We start from the raw sequence: 14,742 nt of genomic DNA, 5'->3' as shown, positions 1-14,742 counted from the left end.
ATTAAAAACAAAAAACAAATTGAGGAGAATGCAGCTCTTTTTCATGGCAAGTAATTATGAGTTAAAAAAACAACAACAGACACACATAAGGAAAAGGACCAACTAAAATGTTACAGTCAGTATGTGTAGGATACTTTACAGCTAAAATCCTATGGTTAGAAACCAAGACATGCGAAGAACAAAATCAGATTTCCATGAGCACACACAGACCCCCCACAAAAAAACCCCTGTCCTTATTCTAGTACTCAACGTTCTATGTAAGGAACTAATGAATAGCCTGGGAAAATAAGGTAAGCAAAAGTGTTGACTTGGCCAGCAATCTGGGTGGAGACAACTGGGAGTTACCATGCAAGAGCATGATATGCATAGAGTTGTCTTTGTTCATTTTAAAAGGCTTTAGGCAAATCCTACGTCATGTGGAAACTAAAGAGAAAGGAGAAAGGTGACGGAAGTCAAACTGGGCAGCAGAGGTGAGGGTACAGCATTAAGCAATGGGTGGTATTCTGGAAAGTAGGAACAAGGGAGACAAAGAGCAACAGAGGAAGAAGAGAAGATGATGAGCAATGATTGCACTGGCAGGAAAAAGAAACAGAGAGAGAAATAATATTTGGGAGGCAGTATTTCCCTGGGCTGTAGCAATTCTATAGCATCAGTACCAAGAATACAGAACTCACTGGGCAGCGCTAGGAATAGCTGCTGGGTTTACAAAACAGAAAAGTGTATGAAAAACATCAAGAAAGCAATGTAGTTATAGGATGGAAAGAACTTTAGCTATAAGGATCTCCAGTGCGGAATTCTTCATCTTGAAGAGAAGCATAACGGATTCTCCAGCAGGTGTGAAGGTAGCATACTACTATTCGTAAGGCCGCCACTAGAGGGGGAACAAAACACATCCTTCAAGTGGGCCCTGCCATCTCGCACACTGAACGCAAAGCATTTTCTGCTATTTCTCCCCCTCGTGCATAATTACTTTACCGAAACACTGGAACACCTACAGTTGCTTCAACCTTTTAGAAGTATGTGATTTATATATATACAAAAAGGGGGCAAAACTGGAAAATGTTTTTTTCTTTTTAAAACCAATCTCTCGAAGCAAAAGGAATACTTTTAAGTCCTTGTAAAAGATGGAAGAGGGTGGAATGCTAGAGCCTTTTAAAGCCACATGACAGCTGCCACATTCTAGAAGCTAGATTTTTTTCTAATGCAGATGACCACGGCAAGGTAATCATAATTCCCACACCTATGTTGGAAATCCTTTGAGCAATGAAGGTGGTCCTCTTTGGACCCTGCTGGCTCAAGAGCACTGCTGGTGTCTGTGATATCCTCAAGAGGGTGGAGCTAGCCTGTGAGTTCCTTCCCTTGACAGAAAGAAAGAGGACTTCCTCTAGTTAAAACCACTATACCAACTCAATGATATGTAGCATTTCCATTTCCAAGGAGGACTGAGTTAATATTATAAGATTAAGATTTGAAACTGAGTTAGAAAATTCGCCACAAGTAAACAGAATCTGTTAGGAAAACCATGAGGAAGACTATCGAGGGAGTCGCAATTAAAATGTTAAAATAATAAGAACTGGGAAGCTCTAACTTTTCCCAATTTTCTTTTTCTTTTTTACTTCTGTGTTGTATGTTTGTAAATATGATTATGAAAGAGCTGGGGGATGCAAATCCCCATAACTCCTTCTTCCCTGTTCTCTCAGTGGCAGGGGGGGGGATATGGGGGGAGGAGGGAGGGGGGAAGCTGAACTCAATTCACAATTGGACCCCTTTGATTCTTAAAGCACACGGGCTCCACTGGTGGCAGAAGTGGACCGGTGGGTGGAGGGAAAACGAAGGGGCAATGTTATACTGTATGTTTTGTTTGTGTCTGTCTTGTTTGAAAATTAATAAAAATCTTTAAAAAAAAAAGATATGTAGCATTTCCAAAGAGCAAGCGATAGCTGGAGAATTTAAGGCTTGAAAAGACCTGAAGGGCAGCAATATCCTAGAGCTACGCTTACTATCAAAATTAACCTTTGCTTTCTCGTCAAATTGCCTTTGCAGGGCAGGTAGCCTGACAGCAACCACCTACCGGTACTAGAACTAAATAAAAAAAAAAGAGCATTACAAGCAGAATGAACAAAATCCATACCTTGACATAGTACTTAAGGCAGGCAATTGGCAGGGGGTGGGATCTTTAGGGTGAGCAGGACAGAATAGAAAATTTAAGTAAACAAGCTCTAATTGCATCTCTGTAATGAAATAGATACACAGGCGATTGTCACGCAGGTTAACGTACAATCCTTGGTGCTTCCTCCTCCCCAAGGATGAGGAACATCACATGTGGATGGCAGGATGTGTTTGCCATAAAGAGAGGAGGATATGGATGCTGACGTGTACACTGGGATGCGTTCATCGGCTGTTATGTTCTCCATGGGGGTGGGATGTGTACAAGAGCTGGAATCTAGACTAAATACTAGATGAGGAATGTGAATGGGCACTAAGATTTTGAACAGACATTAAGCCAGACCTATGGACTGCACACTGCATGGCATGTAAGGTAGGCTATGAAGAGGTAGCTGTATTTTAATTAACAAAAGTAGATGCCACAGAAAGAGCTGTGGGAATCTAGTTGGAGAAAGGGAATGAGGGAAAGTGAAAAATACGTGGTGTGTCAATAAAAGTTGAGTTGGAAAATTCAGACTCACACAAATATGGACTATAAAAGAGGCAGAATTTATCCAGAAGGGAAAAGTTACTTTGGAGTAAAAAGAAAAGCATTTAATAAGTCTAGTTGCATAGATGCCAAGGATAAAGTAGTACTAGAAATGTTAAGAGACATCCATGGAAATTCATAACATTTCCAGAATGAAATTCACATGCTGTTCGGAAATGAAATGCATTTCATTTCATTCAATGAATATTTTCAATTGATCCAAATTACACACATGAATTAAATGAAATGTATTTCATACCACTTTCATAACCATTATTTATTTGTATCTCGACACATTTGATTGCAAAGTGCATTTTAATTGCCTAATTCGTTTAACTATTGTGAATCAAAATGAGATAGATAAATCAAAGATTTTACAGTTATGCTTGTTACACCAAAAAATGAAAAGAAAAATTAGCAACCATCAGCATATTATCATGGATGACGGTTACTGCGGAGTAGATAAAATATATGTATGATTTATGTTTATTTTATCATTTAAATTAGCTGTTTAACAACACAGATTCATTTTTCTTTTTCAATACAGTTTATTTCAAGGCAGACTCTTAGGTATGCCCTTTCTACCTCTTAGGCCACCAAGATAGCGTAGCCCTCAAATATGAACGATCTAATGCACCTGCCATTTCCTATTATAGGAAGATCAGTTGTATCCCTGCATTATCTGACTTTTTGATCTGATTATAGATATAAATTCCTTAAGAAGCTAGATAGGCAAGGAGTTAAAATATATCTCTCATCTTCAGTATGCTTGGACTATTCTGCAAATCTAAAGCCTTCATCTTTTACTCTTAGCAATTTTGTAGCCCAGTACAGACATAATGCTACACCATAGTTAGTACTAAACATTTATTGTCTTACCAATAAGAAAACATCAGCAAAAATTCATTCTAAATTTACAAGCAGAGAATAGGGAGCTATGTGACATTAACAACATACAGTGGTACCTCGGTTTATGAACACAATTGGTTCCGGAAGTCTGTTCATAAACTGAAGTGTTCATAAACTGAAGCGAACTTTCCCATTGAAAGTAATGGAAAGTGGATTAATCCGTTCCAGACGGGTCCGCGGAGTACTCAACCTGAAGCGTACTTAACCCGAAGCATGGGTGTAATTGGTTCCGGAAGTCTGTTCATAAACTGAAGCGTTCATAAATTGAAGCGAACTTCCCCATTGAAAGTAATGGAAAGTGAATTAATCCGTTCCAGGTGGGCCTGCGGCGTTTGTAAACCGAAAATTCGTAAACCAAGGTGTTCATAAACCGAGGTTCCACTGTAGTTCGGATAGAACACTTCAGTATGGTTCAATTCCAAACATGATTTGCAAATTTGGTTCAAGTCATGCATTCACATCCTGGTTTGTGGTTTACATTTCCAATACAGTGCTGAACCAGCAGTTAAGGAAAACAAACCATGGATATGAGTTAGGTTTGCACAAGACATGCTTTTTACCTCAAAACCTGCTTTCAGTGTTGCCGATAACATCCAAGGATCAGGTTACAGGATTAAAGTTCAATGTGTTCCTTAAAAGAAAAATTCTAAGCTTTGGTGTTGGGGGGTGGGGGTTGTTTTGTGTGTGTGTATTTGCGTGCGAGCCTGTCAGAGGTACCAACAGATCTGACAATATTTGCAAAAAGAGAGAACTTCTGGAGCCACACACTGAACACATCAATATTGCATGACCTCAACCTCTCTAGGTAGTACCAGCAATGCCTTGCTTCAGTGAATGAAGGTAATTTGAGCATTCCATCCTCAAAGGTCTATAACTACCACCTCAGAAAACAGCATAATTTTTGTCAGAGCAGCAGAGGAAGGCAGAAGCCGAAACATTTTGCTATAAGAATTTAAGATTTCTGTTTTGTCAATCACTGTGATAAACTAAAAATCTGGTTTTGTCGATTAACTGCATCCTACCATGATCCTGAACAAACTTGTCTGAAGGGCTGTTCAATCCTTTCATTACTATTTATCATATGAACGGCAGGTGTTTCATTTTTTAAAAAATGTGTTTATGTTTTAAAATGTGTTTGAAGTCACTTGGAGACTTCTGGATAACAAGTGACTAACAAGTTTAATAAATAACAATATAATTTTGCCTCTGTTTAAATATGTATATATAGTGTGCTAGATCTACTTTCTAAAATGCTTTGGCATATTGCATGCTTGCTATCTTTTACCAAACATGTTTTTTTAACAAGACCTGCTTTGAAGGAGGATATTTACTACCTGCCACTGTTATGTAAAGTATAACCACTGTGGATCAACTGGCAGAGACTTACAGTGAACCAGCATGGTCAAAAGACCTTCAAGAAGTTAGGCCACCATTGTGTTGATTCTGTCTACAAAGTTGTCTTACTCCCTTTAAGGTTGAAAACTTGGGTTTCCTCTTCTAAACTATGTAAGAAAACGGACAAAATCCAGCAACATTAAAATCTTGAAACATTCTGTTAATGTCAATGGAATATATTTAAGCATGTTCTTAATTCTCTGACTGAAGTCAATGTGATCTAAACACTCTAATGCCCAACATCCTTAGTATTAGCAGAACAGAATATAAACAGATTTACCTTTGCGTCCTGGGTATACATGAGGGTAATACTCGTAATATAGATCAGGCTGGTCTAAATTTCCAAATGGTTCAAATTCCATTTCAGCATTTTGGAAGAGACCCAGTTTCACCAGGAGTGCAAGTCTTACAAACCAAAGCTTAAAAAAGGAAGAGATGAGGGGGGGGGAAGGGGGGGAGAGAGATCATTTGACAGTGTTCACTGCAAAACCCAAACAAACTTACTTTACTATTAGTTTTCTAATGATGCCTAAAATGTTGCCTATGATACATTCACAGATATCCACATAACAGATGCCTTTGACCAAAATCAGAAAGCTAAAACAGGTGGTTCTGTCTTCATTTAACTGTCTTTATTTTCTGCTCATCTGCCAATGAAATAACAGCAACTAACACCATATAGTTGTACATATTATTTATGGTTGTTATTATTATTAATTTGTCACCTTATTTGTCACCTTTTTATTAAAAGTAACTCCAAGTGACTAACACTAAAACCAACATTAAACTAAAATGAATTAAAATCTAAAAATGCATTCATATTTAATTAAACGCAGGTCTAAGAAATCCCACTCATTGAAGGAAACCAAAATGCCAAAGGATGGTATCGAAAGTCACCAAGAGAGCAAGGGGAATTAACAGGGACACACTCCCCCTGCATAGCTGCCAAGTCTCCCGTTTTTCGCGGGAAACCCCTGTATTTTGTTACCGTTTCCCGCTGTTATCCCTTATGGATTTATATCCCGTAAATCCCCTGGATTTGGAATGCAGCTCCTGCCAGCGGCCATGTCCCAGCTCCCAGCTGTCTGTGCATGTCCAGACATGCACAGAAGCGATTTCTGGTGTCCAGACATGCAGACATGGGCAGCCCGGCACCGGAAGTCGCTTCTGCGCATGTCTGGACATGCGTAGAAGCGACTTCCAGTGCTGCTCTGCCCATGTCTGGGCACTTTTTCAACCCGGGAGTTGGCAGCTATGTCCCCCTGTCTCTCTCCTGACAAGGGACCAATACAATTTCCATGACAAAACTGGCCCGGACTGAAATGGATAGACCTAGGGCAAAGCATGCCAATTTGAGGACGGGATTTGCTGCTCTCATCCAATCCTGATTCCTCCAAACTGGCTGCCATCACAAGTTTAAAAGAATAAGTAATTATTTGCCACAATATTGCTCAGTATTATTATAAGAAATGTGTATATTGTTTATGCCTCCAGCTATTCCCACTGACACACATTCATAAGAGATCTAGAATACAGATTCATCAGTGGAGTTTTCAAGCGTTCTGCGTACTAGCCACAGCGCCACAAAACATCTTTATAACCTTTGTATCAATAACACTTGAAACAGAGAAACTGCAATTGCTTTTAAATAAATACCAGCATAAATTATTATTACAATGTTCATAAAAATCTTTGGAACACAACTCTCTCTAAAGTAAAATATATATAGGCAAGTATGCTGCAGCTGCAGAAAAAAATTAAACTATTTGTTCCCTTACTACAGTAAGATCATAATATGCTTTTTGGGGCTAGAATAAGGGCAAAGTATGTTCTTCCCCGGGACGTGGGTAGCACAGTGGTGTAAACCACTGAGCCTTGGGCTTGCTGATCAGAAGGTCGGCAGTTCGAATCTCCACGACGGGGTGAGCTCCCATTGCTTGGTCCCAGCTCCTGCCAACCTAGCAGTTCGAAAGCACGTCAAAGTGTAAGTAGATAGGTACTGCTCTGGCGGGAAGGTAAACAGGGTTTCCGTGCGCTGCTCTGGCTTGCCAGAGGTGGCTTAGTCATGCTGGTCACATGACCCGGAAGCTGTCTGCGGACAAACACCAGCTCACTCGGCCCACAGAGCGAGATGAGCGCTGCAACCTCAGAGTCGTCCGCGACTGGACCTAACAGCCAGGGGTACCTTTACTTTTATATTCTTCCCCAACATCACAGCAAAGCCAATGGCCTTCCGTTTGCATTACAAATCTCAGCTTTGGTTTTAAATAGATCATGCTTGCAGGACTAATCCTGAAAATACAAAGGCAATGCATCTGGAAGGATCTCAAACAACCAGTGGTCAGAATCAGGGCACCTATAAGTTGGGAACAAGCAATTTCAACTAGTTAGACTGTTAGATAGGCTCTGTTCCTTAACACTGCAGATGTGTCTACTCTGTTGATGCAAGTTATGTGCAAAGTCAAATGCATACATTAGCTGCAGGCTTCCAGTTTGTGTTACATTTCCATGAAGATTCTTGTAGTGGAACAAATTACCCACTCCTGCTTTAAAGTGCACATTCAGGAAGTGACAGCAAATAAAAATAGCGCTGAAGGATGGCTCTCTTCACCCATTTGTAAAATTCGAACCCACAATTTTGCTTACCTGCAGAGAGTCTGTTGTATGACTTGTGGGCAAGCCATTTTTGCCATAGCCTTGACCGTGGGCAGTCAGAAGCCGGCCGCATAAGTCAACAGCTGCTCTCCAGTTTTTGCTACTCTGGGTGGGAGGGGGAAAAAGAATAGGCTAAGTAACAAATAAATTCAGCTGCTAAAAAGTTGGGAGCTGCTTATTTTGCTTGAAGCAGCTCCAGCTAACCATTAGTAATAATGACAAGGTCAGTAAAGTTAGCCAGTAGGAAGTGGGATGTCATTTGTCAAAACTGCTTGTATAATTAGGCAAAAAGCGAAGCCAGGCATGACTCACAATTTACAATTAGAAGATTGCTAGTGTAAAAGGATACACAATTTATTATGACAGGCCAGATACTGTTCCATTCAGAAGCAGTAGCCAGTCTCCATCTGAAATACGCAACGTTCCTCCCCACCTTCCTAAGTTTCATACCTAATCTCTCCAGATAACACTGCTATTTTATTCCTCTTTCTAGGATCCAATTATGTTCCTATTAGTTTTGAATCGATGGCTTCATGAAGGTCATCAATATGATTTCCTTGAAAAATACAGCTTGGTCAAAATGAAGTATTTTAGTGAATATAAACAGCTGAGATCTGAAATGTCTAGTCATTCACCCAGATTTAGCACCAAATGAAATAAAGGGGGAACAAGACAGCGAGAGAGAGAACCCAAAAAAATCATGCAAGTGTACTTCTATGGGCATTTGTTAGACATTTGTCCGCAGTCCATACATTTTTTATTTAAAAGTGTTAGTCCTCAAAAAACAGACAGATTTTTCAGAAGCCACAGCTATGTGTACCCCAGACTCACAAATGTGTCAAGCCTCAGAGGAATTCCCTCGGGGGAAAACAACTTGTGCCTGTTCTGCTCAAAAGCTAAGATAAAGAATGACTGTTGCTTCTTGTCAGAGCTAAGAAAAGAGAGAGAATTGTCCGTGTGTGTCCAATACAGCCAGTAAAGAGTGGAATCAAGGACAGTAACTGGGTCGAACTCCTACGACACCACTGAGTAATTCCCTGAAAGTGGCAGTAGTCAGTGACATAAATCAAAAGGAACATCATGAACAGTAGCTTCTCTTTCCCAAACTAATTTCTCCTTGAGTGTAGAAAAGGATACTAAACGGAAGTCCCTCCACCAAGTGCTACTTCTCCAGCCCACTCCAGTCCTATTCTTTACAAATATCCCTGTGGCACAATCCATTCGGAGGGGAAGCAGAAGACTCGCGTCACTTATTTATTGATTCATGAAGATGGGAAGATACCGTGTTTCTCATATTATAAGACACGTCTTATATTTATTTTTTCCTCAAAAAAACACACTATGGCTTATTTTCAAGGGATGTCTTATTTTTTTCCTCCTCCTCCTGCCGCGGCCAGCATTGCTGCTGCTCCTATCACTATGTCTTATTTTCGGGGTATGGCTTATATTCCTTGAATGCTTAAAAATCCTGCTATGGCTTATTTTATGGGGATGCCTTAAAATATGAGAAACAGGGTATATCTGTGGTCAAAGAGGACAACTGCTCTTCTGTTGTGTGTTGCACTCCATTTAATATCTGACCTAAAATCTGGGGTCTACACGAGATGATAGATGATGATGACCGGTATCCAAAATGTGTATTTATTTATTTAAAAGATTTGTGGGCTGCTTTTTAAGGACCAGGTTCTCTCTAGGCAGCTTACTAACATGCCTTAAATGATTAAGAACATCCCTTAAATTTTGAACTAGAGAACTTAGTGATGCTAAGCATTTTATTTCAGATGCTGCCATACATGAATAATTCTGAGGAAGCTTTTAAGGGGCCAAAAGTCAACAGTACACTACAATGATTACTGTTTCTTCTACAATAGATGTAGAATCCAGAATTATTATTACTATTTTTTTTAAAAAGAGAGAATCTGTGAAGATAGCTATGTTTCATGCAACTGTGATATTTTGAAAATGTATACCTAGTAACTGTATTACAATCAGATCTATTCATCACATAATTCCTTTTGGATTGATCTTTATGGGTAAAGTCCAATTTCTGCTGAGTTTGCTGGCTTACTATGGTGGAAGAAGAATACCATGCTATTCATTTGTTAAGACTATAGTGTCATGACATTTATTAAAGGTTATTGGGCTACTAGTGCATTGGCTGCCTAATGAACTTTCGAAAGGTGAAAGATGCTAATGGAAAAGCAATTGGGAAAAGATGTTCAAACTTGGGAAGACAAAATATAGTCCCAAATTATCTGGCTACAATAGCAAGTTTGGAATGCTTGATTAACACAAAGTAGATAGATAGATCAGCGTTTCTCAACCACTGTTCCGCGGCACACTACTGTGCCGCGAGACGGTGGCTGCTGTGCCGCAACGTGAGGCAACGAGAAGGGCGATTTGCGGCCGCCAATAGGCAGCGCTGACCCGCCGGAAAGGAAGCCGGCCGGGTCAGTCTGGAGGGCGCGAAGGGTGTTCCTCCGTCATCTCCTCGCGCTCGCTCCCTGAGCGAGGCAGCGCTTCATGGCCGAGGCCGCCTCCTCGCGCTCTCCCCGCGCGCTCAATGGAGAAGGCAGCGGCGCAGGGCGGCGGGGACTCTGGAGCAGCAGCAGCCCCGTCCAGCGGCGGCAGTAACAGCAGCCGCCGCCGCAGCAGCCGCCCCACCTCGGGCCGCCAAGGAGCAGCAGCGGCGGCGGCTACACCAGCGGGGAGGCCGGAGGGAGGTGGCGGTGGCGGCAGCAGAAGCAGCAGCAGCCCCAGCTCAGCCGCGGCCAGCCCAGGAGGGAGCGGGGGGCTGGCGGCAGGCAGGACGACGGAGGCGGTGCTCGAAGGCTCTCTCAGCAAGTACACCAACCTCATCCTTCCTATTCCTCAGTCCCCCACCCATTCCCAACCCCCAGGATTTGCCCCGTCTTTTAATGGTGGTGTGCTGCGTGATTTTTTTGACGGAACAAGTGTGCCGTGGCCCAAAAAAGGTTGAGAAACACTGAGATAGATAGATAGATAGATAGATAGATAGATAGATAGATAATTTATTACGGTTGGAGACCAGCATATAAAACACACTACACAAACATTTAAAACATTGAACAACAGTAAATTTAAAATTTATAAATGCGATAAGCATATAGACACTAAAAACTTTGAGATAAGCTACCGCAGAGACATGACCCAGAATCACCCAAGGGACCGAGTTTGGGGATTTTCTTGATGAGCTAGTTTGGATCGGGGGATGGTCTGTGCCTACAGATCTGTACACAGAATCTGACGACCATCCGGGTCGTCTTTTGATCTTTGCCTAACAGGAGATAGAATTTTTGCTTTTCCGGGAGGTCAGCAAGCCTCACCAGCAGGGGATCAATGGTCTCACTACATGCCTCTTCATAAAAGGGACATCTAAAAAATAAGTGCTCTGGGCTTCCTATCTCCCCCAATGAACAGGCGCAAATTCTCTGAGCATATGGGACTTTTTAAAAGGATCCTTCCAGGACTGGCGAGGGCAAAGCCAAGCTTCTGGCGAAAGTAAAAGCCCTTCTTGCATTTTTGGATACCAGAAAGAAGAGATATGCTGCTGATGCGGCTATCTCTCTCTCAATTTCTCCAGTTTTATAGTCGGGGCACCTTGAGCAATCCTGTTGTCTCTCAGTGTCTATGATTCTTTGCCTAACCATAACTTTGGCTTGGCTCAACCCCAGGGCTTGAGGGGCAAAACCCAGTTTCTGAAGGGTGTTCCACAAAGTATATGGTATCTTCAACTAGTTTACAAGTGTGTGAGTAAGGGGAACAGATCTTGATTTAGACATTGTGCCAATGTGCCAGGAGGTACTAACACCAGTGTGCTGTGATTCTGATTGCTAGAGAGTATTAGCAGGATAACAGCCTAGATCAGGCATCTCCAAACTGCGGCCCTCCAGATGCTTTGGCCTACAACTCCCATGATCCCTAGCTAACAGGACCAGTGGTCAGGGAAGTTGGGAATTGTAGTCCAAAACATCTGGAGGGCCGCAGTTTGGGGATGCCTGGCCTAGATCCAAAAAACTGAGCAACTAGTTCTGCATAGGGGTAGCTTTGGACATAGTCTTGAACAAGCAAGGAATTCAATTTTTTTTTTAAAAAAAGATGTTAATTGTGCTATGGTTCCCATTTATCTCCAGCATGGAAACCTTCCAAACCTCTGATGACATTTATTTGGCTATCTAAATTATACATCCAAACTCTTCCAGTAACTGAGGAGCTTCTCCTTAGGCTGTTTTACTCTAATTGATCCACAAGCTTGCTTGTAAAATATACTGAGGATTGCAGTTTAGTGGGATTCTTTTTTTTCTGAATTAATTCTCTTGCTGTATTATTAGCAGTGTCCTTTCTTTTTGCTGCCTGAATATTTAAACCTCCTTTCACAGCACTGAAGCTGAGAGAATAGCCGTTTGCCTAAGACTAGCTAAGGATTCCATGGCCAATATGAAATGTGAACCAGGGTCCTCTTGGTTCACAGCTCTTAGCCGCTATAATACAAAAAAAGATATATACTATCCCATCTTTGTATCAGTTGTTCAGGTACAGACACAGAGCATCCTGCATTTTAATGGGAACATAGCCAGAGGACACAGAACAGCAGGAATGGACACCATCTGTTCTTTGATGTATGGCAGATGTACATATGCAATGAAGGTCACACAGTTCAGGTGATACAGCAGAATAATGGACCAACCATAATAAATAAATGGATGTCTGATTTCCAATATAAATTCAATTTTTTTTTATTACTGTTATTAAATTTCTGATGACCATCTGTTTACTTCTCTGGAAAGGACTACTGAAGATTACTCATCTAACCCCTAAGAGAAATCAAGATTAAGAAACTTAACTTTCTGCCATTATTATTATTATTATTATTATTATTATTATTATTATTATTATTATTATTATTACATTAGACACAAGACTACTGAGAGTCCTATTCACTGGGCAACAGACAACCATAGGCTACTCAATAGCCCAAGGGCAATGTCTCCTGAAAAACTTAAGGCATTGTTCAAGTTGAAGAAACACTTGTTTATACATCCTGCTTTAGGAGGAGTTATATGACAGATCCTTAAACCCACTGATTCCATGTGTAAAGGAAAAAGAAACCTAGCAGTTTCTGTCTCCAGAGAAGCATTTCCATGTTGACTGTCTCCCACTATACACATAGGTTTTAGGGTGTTCACCAGAACTTCTGCAGCTGCATGTTGCAGTGATAGATGCAAATGAGTGGGCATGTGGGGTTGGTTTTTTTTTTTTTTAAGAACATTTGCCAGCCATGACTGATCTACCTATTGGGGAACCCTAAATAATATTCTTGAGAAACCCCAGACCTCTCAAAGAGCACAGTATGAAAGTCAAGGGCATAACCCATCTCAGTTTTTTTTCTAAATCAACTGAAGAAAGATTAGTTGTAGCCATAACTCCTTGACCAGTTTTTTGTTTAAAAATACAATTTAATCTGGGAGGTTTAAAGTAAAACTTCTACGGTATAAAACAGTAAATATGTACAAGAACTACAGTGTATTATATTTCACAACATATGAAAATTCAACATTAAATCAGAAGCACAACTAACAGAATGTATATGATTTTTTCCAAGCGGAGTCTCAAAAGGGAGTCATTAACTCTACATGCGACACCATTAAAATGATTAAAATGTCCTCCTCCATTTGCTATGACATTCTTCTCGATTGTAAATTACTCTGGTAGAACACTTTGACATTACTTAGAGAAACTCACGTCAGTAACCCCTTCTTAGGCTAAAGTTTGTTTGAAGTTATTACGAGCATAAAGCTCATTAATACGCCATTGAAATATTGCAATTAAAAAATTTAAGTCTATTTCTTACATGCTTTCTATACTGAAAACTATCAGTTGCCTGCTGCTACTGTCCTACTTTAATTACAAAAATGATGCAAGAGCCATTCATTTATGGAATAAATTAAAATGCGAAGTCTTGAAACGATGGTGCCTAGATCTTTTAGATTTTGTGTGCCAAATTAAGGCTTTCAAAAATATTTGCTACTTTGAGGCAGCAATTTTGCACAGATGGGTTATTATTTATTTCAAATGCAACTGAATGATGTGCACACATTATATAAGCTCAAAGTGCAACACACGAATGATACAGCTTCTTGAGACAAAGGCAATGTCATTTCAAAATCATTGGCAACCAGCAAGTGTATAAAAAAATAAAATAAAAATCAGTCATCTTTCCACCTCTGAGTTTAAGACAGAAAATTGAATTTCCGGGCAGCAGATGGTCCCAGGTTTAGTTCTTGGCATCTACAGTTTAAAAGAATACAGTAGCAGGTGATGTGACAGACCACAGACAGAGACCCTAGAAAGCTGGTGCCAGCTGATGCAGACAATACTGTGCTAGACAAGTAGTCTTCCAGTGCTCCTGCTAAACCCATTGCCCCACATACATTATTGGCATCACATGCTCCTCCCTATTGGTGCACGCTTGTGGAAAAGGAGAACTGAATGGTACAGGCTGATCTATAGGTGACGAAACCTTTGGCTCTCAAGGCAGCTCTTGAATGTAAATGCAGAAGCCATGAGGGTGCTAGGGAAGTGCAACCATTTTGCCTTGCCCTCAGTTCATCTTCCAACCACCCTCAGCCACAGGCTGGAACTCAGGAAGCCCCAGATTAAGATCATGTAGTGATTGATGGCAGTGTAGACTAATGATCATTAGGTTCTGGGTGCTGTGCATCAAGCTGGAGAAAGGAGCAACAGCACCAATGCAGAAAAACAACCAAAGCTGTTGTAGTGGGACTAAACAGAAGTACCTTGGAAGTCGAACAGAATCCGTTCCAGAAGTCCATTCGACTTCCAAAAGGTTCAGAAACCAAAGCGTGGCTTCTGATTGGCTGCAGGAAGCTCCTGCAGCCAATTGGAAGATGCGGAAGCCCCATTGGGTGTTTGGCTTCCCCAAAATGTTTGAAAACCAGAACACTCACTTCTGGGTTTTGATCATTTGGGAGCTGAAATGTTTGGCAACTAAGCTGTTCGAGATCCAAGGTATGATCGTACTGTTATATAGCTTAGGTTTCTGAACA

At 40.9% G+C, this 14,742-nt stretch overlaps 1 protein-coding gene across 6 annotated transcripts in view; it reads right to left on the bottom strand.

The window, feature by feature from the left end:
• Nucleotides 1-14,742, bottom strand: part of TRAPPC12 (trafficking protein particle complex subunit 12) — a 56,542-nt gene that overhangs the window by 32,639 nt on the left and 9,161 nt on the right. For all 6 annotated transcript variants that reach the window (XM_035109914.3, XM_035109911.3, XM_035109913.3 and 3 more), the window contains 2 exons: nt 7,646-7,759; nt 5,280-5,418 (listed from right to left, as the gene is read on the bottom strand). In XM_035109914.3, the coding sequence (XP_034965805.2) occupies nt 5,280-5,418; nt 7,646-7,759 (253 nt within the window). The remainder of the gene's footprint in view (nt 1-5,279; nt 5,419-7,645; nt 7,760-14,742) is intronic.

The sequence above is a fragment of the Zootoca vivipara genome, chromosome 3 (genome assembly GCF_965207765.1).
Source record: "Zootoca vivipara chromosome 3, rZooViv2.hap1.1, whole genome shotgun sequence".
Taxonomy (NCBI): domain Eukaryota; kingdom Metazoa; phylum Chordata; class Lepidosauria; order Squamata; family Lacertidae; genus Zootoca; species Zootoca vivipara.
The sequence above is the reverse complement of the archived record's forward strand: the minus strand, read 5'-3'. Positions and strand labels throughout refer to the sequence as shown.